Source organism: Fragaria vesca, linkage group LG6 (genome assembly GCF_000184155.1).
Source record: "Fragaria vesca subsp. vesca linkage group LG6, FraVesHawaii_1.0, whole genome shotgun sequence".
Lineage (NCBI taxonomy): Eukaryota > Viridiplantae > Streptophyta > Magnoliopsida > Rosales > Rosaceae > Fragaria > Fragaria vesca.
In genome coordinates, this window is record NC_020496.1 from 9,610,258 (window position 1) to 9,621,875 (window position 11,618).

The 11,618-nt window shown below is 38.1% G+C and overlaps 2 protein-coding genes across 2 annotated transcripts; one reads left to right on the top strand and one right to left on the bottom strand.

The window, feature by feature from the left end:
- The first annotated feature begins 2,325 nt into the window (after positions 1 to 2,325).
- On the top strand, positions 2,326 to 7,643 carry LOC101296312 (cation/H(+) antiporter 4-like). Its single transcript, XM_004305173.1, has 4 exons — positions 2,326 to 2,601; positions 2,812 to 3,831; positions 4,066 to 5,193; positions 6,801 to 7,643. Exons 1-4 carry the CDS (start codon positions 2,326 to 2,328, stop codon positions 7,641 to 7,643), a joined length of 3,267 nt encoding a protein of 1,088 aa, XP_004305221.1.
- Positions 7,644 to 8,211: 568 nt separating this feature from the next.
- Positions 8,212 to 8,583, bottom strand: LOC101296594 (putative ribonuclease H protein At1g65750-like). Its single transcript, XM_004305174.1, has one exon. It carries the CDS (start codon positions 8,581 to 8,583, stop codon positions 8,212 to 8,214), a length of 372 nt encoding a protein of 123 aa, XP_004305222.1.
- Between the last annotated feature and the right edge of the window lie 3,035 nt (positions 8,584 to 11,618).

Below are 11,618 nucleotides of genomic sequence, written 5' to 3' on the forward strand. Positions count from 1 at the left end.
TTTTTTTTTGTTTTTTGTTTTTTCTGAAACATGTAATTTAGATATTTTTAGATAGGCTCTCTCTCGGTAAAGATTTTTTTGCCCTCCATTTTTGACTTTTCTTCTACATCCTGAATCTTACAAATCAAAATAATTAGAGCATTTATATTTTGGGTAGAATACAAGATTAGATGTTTTATTGTATAGAAGTTATTTTTATGATAGCTCTTATACATATGTAGAATATGCATAATGTGGATATTACACCGCGTCAAAAGGCGGGTATACTAACCATTTTGCCTCTGTTATTTTTAAGAAACCACAATATTGTCATTAACCTTAGATATATAATCAGTATAACAGCTGTGTATAATTTGTATTAATAATATTCTATGAAGTACATATCAGAAACATTTCTATCAATCAATTACCCCATTGACCAGCTTTATAACGTTGTTTTGGATAAAGTAATTTTAATGTCCATAGAAATTTTAAAATTATGGGAATTACAATTTCATGAATTTTGTGATAGCTTTTATACATATGCGGAATATGCATAATGTGGATACTACACTACGCCAAGACGCGGGTTAGTAACCCTTTTGCTCCTGTTATTTTTAAGAAACCACAATATTGTCATTAACCCTAGATATATAATCAGTATAACAGCTGGGTATAATTTGCATGTATAACATTCTATGAAGTACATATCATAAACATTTCTATCAATCAATTAACCCATTGACTAGCTTCATAACGTTATTTTTAGATAAAGTAATTTTAATGTCCATAGAAATTTTAAAGTCATGGGAATTACAATTCCATGAATTTAAATCCTATTAATTGAGAATTTCATTGTTTAAATTTCATGATGTGTCCATAGAAATTTCAAAATCATGAGAATTACAATTCCATGAATTTAAATCATATTAATTAAGAATTCCATTGTTTGGATTTCATGATGTAAAGTTTTAAAATGACAAGAATTTGTATTCAGACTAACTTTAGTTAAGGGAATTGACAAATGACGCTTATTTTGTGAGGAATTCAAGTCGGGAATTTAAGCTCATAAATTTTAAGATTATTTTCCGGTGAAAATTGCTAATTCCACGGGATAAGTATCCAAACGAGGGAAACCGTTCTAAGAAATTTGGAATTCCTTATGTTTGATTAAATTCTCAGGAATTCACCTACATCCAAACACACCGTAAATGTATACACCGCGCCAAGGCGCGGGTATAATTCTAGTGAAAATGACATTAGAAAGATTGACATATGAGGCTTGACTTATAGTGTTTGAATGGACTGACCATCATGATGTATTTTCAAAGACAAACGTGACACGTGAGATTGGTTCTTTTGCTATTTATCTTAATATTGTTTTGATTAAACAAATAGAAAATTCATTTAATAAAATGTAATTACAAAACAATCACAACATCTAAACATGAGATTACAACTATAAGCGATTAACTCTAGCCTCAATTGCTATCGTCCAATTTAGTCACATTGCACTTGCTTACTTTCTATTCAAAATTATTTTTAAAGATCATGGCTAGCAGATTGGGGCACATTGCTTCTTGGATCATATCACCTCAGCAAGCTGCTTTTCTCAAAGATCAACGTTGAGATTACTCTCCGCTGCCGCCATCTTCCTCAAAACATCACGATCAACCCTCTTCCCCAAGGAGGAGAGCATCCGCTAGGACGAAACCCTAGGTTTCGTGATGTTATCCTCTGTTTAGACTTTAGACTGGTTTTTTAGAAATTTTATTTTTCGCTACATAAGCCTATGTTGAAATGCTTGCCCAAATAATTTTGTTTATGATGATGCCTTGAACAATATACAGTTGGAAATTCCTCGAGAAGATTAATGTACAAACTAATGGTGTTGGTTTACTGTCGAGTTGATCCATGAATTCAATTTAAAATTAACGAAGAAACCTAAGCAAAGTAATGTAACAAATGTGGTCTTGTGTTTAAAGAAAAAAAAACTATAGCTCTTTTGTTAAGATGGAAGCTTCTTTTCAAGTTTGATTATTCAATTCGAGTCAAAGATCAATGAGCTAGTAGTATTCTTTTTGGTCAGGTCAAACTTGAACTGTTTCAACTCTCCCAATAACAACCACAGGCCAAACGACTTCAATTCATAGGAATTGCTAGCAATTATGGTTGGTTAGTTAATTTTCTTGCTAATTACGCTGGTACGGTTATAACAACATCGGCAAAACATGGTATAAATCGCTTTGTACCTCTACAAATTATTAAGCATATGTAACTTAGACAACTTAATTTGGATCCAAACGACACTAATTACTTCTGGTGGATGAACAAATTGATTCGATCATGTCGCACAATGTGTTCGGAACATTCACTACCGAGATTCCTGCAAGTGAATTATGTGTAAATTTTCCACCTCGCGTTAATTCGGTTGGCTTATGGAATAGATCTGAGCATACAGTCCTAAATATGACAGCTCAATTTGGGAAGCACTCTTTTCCACTTCCAAATCGTTCAATGCCATTGCTGGAATTAGAAATGACTTTCATGTACATCCTCACGCAGTTCTCGTATTTCTTTCTCAAGATGTTTGGCCTCTCTGGCTTTATCGCTCAAATTGTGGTACGTACTTGCATCAATAGTTGAGAAGGTGATAAACGCACCTACATGCATGCATAATGTTCTAATAAATAAGAATGCCCTCTTAATTATTTTTTTTAGTGTCATTTTCTGTCAATTCTTTAACTTTCATATAATTTAGTGACACAATTTTGTTTTGGTTATTGACTGTATATATTGATGTACTGTACATTGTTCCTTCTGCTTCTGCAGGCTGGAATACTCCTAGGTGATGTAGGATTTCACAGAATTACCGAAAAAAAAGATATGCAAAATCCCATGTTTACCTTCACCAATCAAGAAATACTCAATCTAATAGCTTTGCTTGGATATACGCTCTTCTTATTCTTAATCGGAGTCCAAATCGATTTGAGCCTAATCTGCAAAACTGGAAGAAAGGCCGTGTATGTTGGTGTTTCAAATTTTCTTGTTCCTATGATGGTTGGCATGGGAGCTGTTCTTTACTTTCACCGTAACTGGCCATTAGGGAACGGACAAGCTGTTCAGCTTTTATTTGCTACAGCTATCCAGTGCTCGACTACGCTTCCAGTCATTGTTTCTCTCCTTAATCAGCTTAAGATTTTAAACTCGGAACTTGGCCGACTTGGATTATCTTCTGTACTCATCAGTGACCTACTTTATGTGTTCGTCGTCCTCATCGGATCCGCTGCTAAAAGCATGGACTATGATTTGTTAACAGGTGCGCTCAACTTAGGCATATTAGTGGCATTTGTTTTGATTGTTTTCTACGTCGGTCGCCCAATTATGTTTTGGATGATTAGACAAACCCCTAAGGGAAGAGTGGTGAAGAACAGCTATGTAATGTGCATCATGATAGCATTTTTGTTCTCCGGGGTGATTACACACTGGTGTGGTATGACTGTTACGGCCGGACCTTTTATCCTAGGTTTGGCAGTGCCTAGCGGACCGCCGTTGGGATCTACACTGGTAAAGAAGCTTGACTTTATCACCAACTCGGTGTTCATGCCGGTGTTTGTAATAACATGCATGATGAGGGTTACACTACTGCCAGAAGTGCCTCGGGCTCACCATTGGGTAGTTGTCGCAACTGGAGTTATCATCGTTACAGTATTTCTCAGCAAATTTCTGGCATCTTTGGTGCCTGCCTTGTGTTGCAAGATGCCTGTGAGTGATGCACTGGCACTTTCTCTCATATTGAGCAGTCAAGGCGTTCTTGAGATGGCTGTCTACTCTTTGGCTCGAGACACTTGGGTACGTATATACTCTCGCTAGTGTTTAACATTTACCTTTAGATTATTTGGTTACATATATAATATCTTCGGAGCAATGTTAGGGGAATCATATTTTAAAAAAATCATATAGAACTTACTTTATAAGCTGACAAATCAGGTGGGTTCTAAATGGTTCTCTAAAATGTGATTCATTATTATCATATATTTGATCGATATTGTTCTACAATATTAAAGATTTAGGATATATGTGCAGGTTATAACTTTATCAATGTATAATGCTCTACTTTGTGGCGTGGTTATTAATGCAATCTTCATTCCACCCTTGGTAAAACGATTGTACGATCCTAAAAGGAAGTACACAGGCTATGAGAAAAGAAACATCTCGAATTGCAAACCAAATTCCGAGCTTCGAATTCTAGCATGTGTCACTAGATGCGACAACACTCCGGCGATCATTAACCTCATCGATGCCGTGTGTCCGACACAAGAGAGCCCAATTTCTGTGTACGTCCTCCACCTCATCGAGCTAGTCGGCCGGACCACTCCGATCTTCATTTCTCACAACAAACAAAAAAGAACTGTCTCCAACTTCACCTCGTCGGAAAATGTGATCCTCTCATTTGATCACTTCCAAAGAGACAACGCCGGAGCAGTGAACGTGAACGTGTTCACATCTATTACTCCGGCGCAGTACATGCACGACGACATCTGCACCCTCGCCCTTGACAAGCTCACATCCCTTATAATCCTCCCCTTCCATCGAAAGTGGTCAATCCTTGGCTCAAATACTACAATTGAATCAGAGAACGAGAAAATCCGAGAAGTGAACATGAGCGTGCTTGAAACAGCGCCGTGTTCGGTTGGTATTCTTGTGAACCGCGGACGCATTCAAAGCATAGAGGCCGCAACCGCAACGATATCAGAGACATTTCGAGTGGCAATGATTTTCTTGGGAGGAAACGACGACAGGGAAGCACTCGTCTTCGCTAGACGCATGGCCAAGGACTCTTGCATAAGCCTCACGGTGATACATTTACTTGATTCAGTTGAATACAAGGAGGAAGACAACAACGGAGTCAAGCTGGACAAAGCCAAATGGGAGAGGCTACAAGAGAGGGAGATGTTGAGGAATATGGACATGAGTAGTGGGAACAGGTACGTGAGTTATGTGGAGGTGGTGGTGGAAGACGCAGCGCAAACGACGACAAAACTAAGGTCATTGTTGGATGAAGATGAATACGACATGTTCATTGTTGGGAGACGACACAAGGTGAAGAGTCCCCAGACTTCAGGACTGGAACAATGGTGTGAGTTCCCAGAGTTAGGGATTATCGGAGACCTGCTATCCTCCACCGACTCGCACAGTAAAGCTAGTGTATTGGTGATTCAGCAACAGCAACAAAAATAACCGATGGGATACATATAGAGTTTTAGACATAGTTTTGTGTAGAGTCAGGAAAATACCCCATACATCGATCGCATATCTCATATTAAATTCTCAAATTTACTAGGAAGGACTTGCAAATCATAGTATGGCATGATGGGATATGCTATTCCTTATTTCGTCATGGGAAAAATTCATGAATAGTACGTCAAGTAAGGTCCACTATGAATATTTGTACATCAAGTTTCAAAATATATATTTTAGTACATCAAATTTGATGTATGACTTAATATACATACGCGACGTAACTGATACCGTTAGTGTGCATGCCATTATATTGATAGTCAAGGGTAAATTAAATTGATTTTAATGCTCTTCACTAGAGTGTGAGAGTGAATAAAGAGACTGTTTTACCTGTAAAACTATAACACATGTCATACAAGTCGACTAACGGCGTCAAAACGTCTTGTGCGTATGTCGAGTCGGATATCATATTTGATGTATCAAATTTATGTTTTGGAACTTGATATACTGATATTCATAGTGGGCATACATTCAATAAGGCATACTGTTACCAAAAATTTGATCTAATGGTATTTCAAAACCACTAAACCCACTAATCAAGGTTCATTAGCTATTAGTTTTCGGGTCTATAAAGCATTTGAGGAAACCGTGTACTTTCGATTAAAAAAAAAAGAAGAAGAGTTCATTAGCTATGCCTATTTTAGTATGTCTCTGTCTAACCGTGTGCAATTACTAATTAATCATACCTGTAGCAACCATTAGATTGAGACATTGACAGAAATATGAAAACTAGAGACCAAATCCCACTATTCATGGGCGAATTAATTTGTGACCTAAATATGTGGACGTCAGTATAACAATCCTGCCAGTAATTTTAAGAAGGTTTCAATCATACCTTATATATACTCCTCCCACCATTTAAGATTACGTCTGTGGAAATCGAAGCTTGCTAAATTGTAGCACTGGGCACCTCGTCTTCAATTTAAAAGTCGGCTAGTCCTTGTTGTTCCACATCTCTTTTGCTTTGTAATTACAGAGAGATTGATAGAGAGAAAATGGTTTACATTTGGAGTGATCAAGAGGTGAGTGATTTCTTCAATTCTGAGATTTCATCTACTTTATAACTCAATTTGTATGATTGGAATCCCCATATCCTATATATGATTGCATAGTGATGATTACAGATGGTTCTGAAAGTTCTCATTTTCTTGTGTTTGCAAAATAATTTTACCATATAGATAAATATGACAATGCTGAAAGTGGCTATTGAAACTCTTCTGTACTTGTTTATCCCCTGAAGGTGGTGACAAGACAAAGTAGGTCTCATATGTAAAATCAAAATACTTATATGTTGCTTGCTCTTCTTCTAATTATATATGCAGGTACCAAACAGAAAAGCTTCTTTTTTTATTACAAAAGAAATGGTGGGAACTAAATTCTCTAGATTAATTCCTTGAATAAACATTTGTAGTGAATGATATTTTCAGCCATTGAACTATGATGTTCATTCTATTTCAGAGGAGCTGTTTTGTCTTTGTTTGAACTACTTGTTTATGGCATTTGATTAATTGTGACTGCAGACTGTTGATGAGCTGAAATACAAGCTTTTCTCCATCAATTATGAACTAGAATCAGCGAAAATAAGGGCGAGCCACGAGATAAGCAAAAATGAGGAGATTACAAAGCAGTTGTTTCATCTCTTGAAGGCAGCTTGTCGAGAAAGAGATGAAGCGAAAGACCAGTTGCAAAACCTACTCAAAATGTTCTTGCCCATACCAGCTGAAAATGAAACAAGCCCTATATTCTCTGATTTCAACAATGAAAATAATCAGATTCTGCAAAACGCCTCAGAATTCTCAGCAGTTAAAGAACCAGATGTTATATCCAAAACTAGTTCATATCCCACTATACGCAACTTTGCTGTTGATTCAAGTAACTCAGGATTTCCCAAGAATGCTGCTGTTCAAGAATGTGATGAGTCCATTCCGGTGGCTACAATGTCTTCATCGAACTCAAAGAAAACTGATCTCGCTGATGTTTTGATTGATAATATTGTTAGGGTCAGACCACTGCCTAAGAAAGGAAGATTGTTCCAGGCTGTATTTGAAAATGAGCCTTTACTTCAGACACTTCTTGTTGCTCCTCTTCCCAAGTGGAAAAACCCTCCACCTATTCCTCCTTCAAAAAGTTCATCCAATCTCATTTATGGATGTGACTTGCCCACAGAAGAACAGATTGAAGCAGTCAGTCCGATTCGTGCAATACAAGAATCCAGCTCACCCAGACTTTCTCCTATACCATCTTCATCTGTGTTGAACTTTGCACATGGTTCTGCAAGTATGAAGACTGGAGTTGATAACAATTCAAGTGATCTCATGCATAGTCAGATTGGAACCTCTAAGAGAAGGAATAAATGGTTATGATGAGAGCAGTAAATCCTTTTAATTTACTTGTGTCTAAACATTAGTTTAAATAGGGTTTGGTGAGTTGTAGTCAAAGAAATCATGGTTTATGTCATTTATGAATAGAATAAACACTGTAGTATTCTATTCATGAGAGAGATCTCCCAGCAAATGAAGTCAGATTTCCCCCGCAACAGGAGTACTGGCCTAAAGACCTCAAACTTGACGGTCACTAAATTTTTTTTTTTTGGTCTGAAAGATGAGTGAGAGAGGAATGACCCCTTAACACTCTTATGTATTAAAAAAGAGAAAAAAACATCAAGAGAGGGGGATTAGACCAAAACCTCTCATAACAAAATAACACGAAACAAAACTATAAAAACCGAAATTGGGGAAGACCCATAAGGTCACTACTACAATATGACAAAATAAAAGGAGGAGATGAATCCCACCAAAACAGCTGTGTTAATGACGTACCGTGATTAGCCAGAGCATCTGCAACCTTATTCCCTTCACGAAAAATATGAGAAGATGGAAAGGTCATCTTCGATATGTAACGTAAACAATTAAGCCAACGAACACGTAGATGTCAAGGTACAAGCAAAGGAGACTGTAGATAGTCTAACACAAGTGATGAGTCAACCTCTAACCAAATGTGCTTCCAGTCTCGTACCCAAGCAAGCTCAATAGCAACTATAACTGTCATCACCTCTGCTGCTACTGAACTAGAAATGTCAATGTTGGAAGAAAAAGCACCAAGAACATGACCTTTAAAGTCACGAAAAATAGCACCAAAACCTCCAACACCCTTTGCATGCTTCCAAGCTCCATCCGAATTAATCTTCACCCACCCAATGACTGGAGGATGCCAAACAACCTCAATAACTCTTGGAGCTCTTCCCAATCGACACTCTGCACCAAAACTCTTTATTATCCGTAAATCCTGAACTGAATTATGCATTGGACCATTTGCAAGCCGACTAGCCGCTCTAATGTGCCCCAAAATGAGATGACAAATTGAAGCCACAAAGAACGACTTACCGTGAAATCTGGTCTTATTCCTCGCATGCCATAGAAACCATAAAATCGAAGTAAAACAGATCAACCAAAGCTCCTTAAGCTGTGAGCTACGTCCCATACTCAGACCTTTGTGAAATAAATCCACAATTGTATGAGGAGTAACCCCCAAATCAAAAAGAGATAAGAAATAAGAACATATAGCAACTGTAAAGGGACAATGCAAGAAAATATGTTGCAGGGACTCTGTACATGCACCACAAAGCTCACATCTTGAAACCCAAGCCACTCCTCGACGTTGTATAAGCTCATCACAAATTACTCTCCCTTTCAAAACCTTCCAAGCATGTGGAGACATTCTAGGCATAATAAATCTAGACCATAAGGACTTACCCCAAGGCATGGAGGGAGATGGATGCCGTAAAAATTGGTAAGCATGCTTTGCAGTCAAATCTCATGTAGACGAAGGCATCCAAATAAGAGTGTCCTCCATCGAAACATTAGTAGCAAGAGGGACCTGCTCAATTGTATTACATAATTAATTGGTGAGAGTTGAGACTCAAACGTTAGACATGACTCACATGAGGTTCCATCCTAACTTCACCCGTTACCACACAAGGTACTTGGCAATTCGTTTGTTTTTCAATATCATATCACTTATTTACGTTTCTTTCCTTAGTTCGGACTACCAAGAGACAGTCATTTAGATGGATGCACTTGATCAATTTCTATATGTTGCAAGGCTAAAAAAAGCTCCATATATAAGTTGTCCTTTATTTGAATTTAGGAAAATTCTGCAAAGAAAAAACAGTGATCATATTTATTTTTGGTAGATACATGCAGTCATACAAACACTGGTACAAACTAACAATGGAAAGAACGGTTGGCAGGCCTCAACAGCCAAACTCTCACAAAACGTACAAATATGAAAAGAACCAAATCGTTCTCAAAAGAACCAAATCAAAGAGCGAGCAGACTTAAAATATAAGACCAAAGCCACACAGAAATGGATCAAAGATTCAAAAGGAATGAGATATATAGATCAACAATAATGTCTTTTCTATTACTAAATTATCCAACGATCAATCACACGCTTCAACCCTTAAGAAACTCAATAACATAGCTCCCATGAGGAAGTGGGAAGATCTTGTTTCAACAAAACCTACTGATTTGGCTAGATACTTAAATTCAGTGATCGTTCGCTCCTTACCATCGGAACTGATGGCCATCATGAATATGTCGAGGTAGAACACGCTCTTCATTTCTGTTGCATTCTCAACTATTTCAGGAACTACAAAATACTCGATACCTATTACCTTCCCATCATCTGATATTTCCTCCCAACAGTTTTTCATCAATATCTTGAAGGTCCTAGAAGGGGGGTGAATAGGCCTTTATTACTTTTTCGTCCAATTCCGTTCACAAGGATAGCAAACATTTAGCTATCCTGATAACAGGGAGACGTAGTAATAAATAAAAGAACAAGTACTGGAAAGTGAAAGAAATAACACCAATACCTTTTTTATTCGCAGAAACCCTGCACCAGGGAGAAAAACTGCATGCCCCTAACTCTTGAGTGACAAACATTTCCACTATGTAAAACTCACTTCTTATAAGATTATAGTCTAGGGATACAACGACGATTTGCAATCCTGCCTAGTCTACCCACTAGTCTAGATCTATCTCTCCTGTCTCTGAGTGACTCACCTCACTCCTCACAAGATTATAGTTCTAGGGATACAACAACGACTTGCTATCCTGCCTAGTCTATCTACTAGTCTAGACATACCTCTCTTGTCTCTCAAGTGTTTACATATGAAGGTATAAGAAGAAGTTTCAACTCAGAACTCAGCTAACGCCTTTAACTGATTCTTCTTGAACACTTCTCAGAATACTCAACCCAGAACTCAGCTATCATAATGAGAGGGATTCTTCAGACCTCAGCTAACGCCTTTAACTGACTCTCTAGAACTCAGCTCTCCTTGATCAATTGATCGTTCTTGAGTACTTCTAGGGTTGCTGCACTACCATCACTCATGATATGCAGAATGCCAATGGGTTTATGAAAAGAGTTTTTGCTCTTGCTCTTGCTCTAAGATTTACAATCACCAAGGGAAGACTTAGAGGCAAATGAGCAACGTAAGGTAAAACCTAGACCCAGCTAAAACAATGTAGAAACCTACATTTTGAACAACCAAGGAGCAAGAAGTGTCACATCCCGACCCTTATATTTTTACCTTATTTACTAGCGTGATTATAATAAGAATTTTACCGTTTCGATCATGAGTAAATAGTTTAATTGGTCCCTAGAGGGGTTTCGGGGACGATTATGTGCGGAGGATTATTCGTATGAGGAAAATACGACGACGGTAAAAATGGTAAATTTTAGCTAGTAAAAGGTAATTTTTATTCGGGTATTATTTTTCGGGGTGTTTTTATTTTGGAAGTTTGGGTTATAAGTGGTGTGGACCGGTTTGGGGTGTGAGGCCCAAAACCTTTTTTCTCTTCTCCCTCTCTCTCCCGTTTTCTCTCCTCCCACCCGATTTTCTTCTCCCTCCACCCGGAAACTTCACCACCGCCGTCCGGCCACCACCGACCGCCAAACTGGCCCCGTTCGGACCCTTGCCTCTTCCTCTCTCATCCTGGACCGGTGTACGCGTGCGGAACGCCGCCGTGAAGGAGCAGTCAACCCCGAAAGGTTCGACTGCCGGAAAAGGTTTTTCGCCGGAGCTCCGTCTTCCGGCCACCATAGGTCGTGATTTTTGGCTCAACTTGTAGCCCTCATCTAGGTGAGTAATCCCTCAAAAGGTTTCGGCTAAATTCGATTTCGTTAGGGTGGTTTGTATAATTGAAAGTTTTAGGGATTTATGGATGTTTTTAGTCGATTGCCCTAGTTAGGCTTGGAATTGGTGTTTGTGCTAGTTATGAAAGTTGTAGAGCTTGATGAGAGGAAGATGCTGTTAAAATTTCATAGGTTTT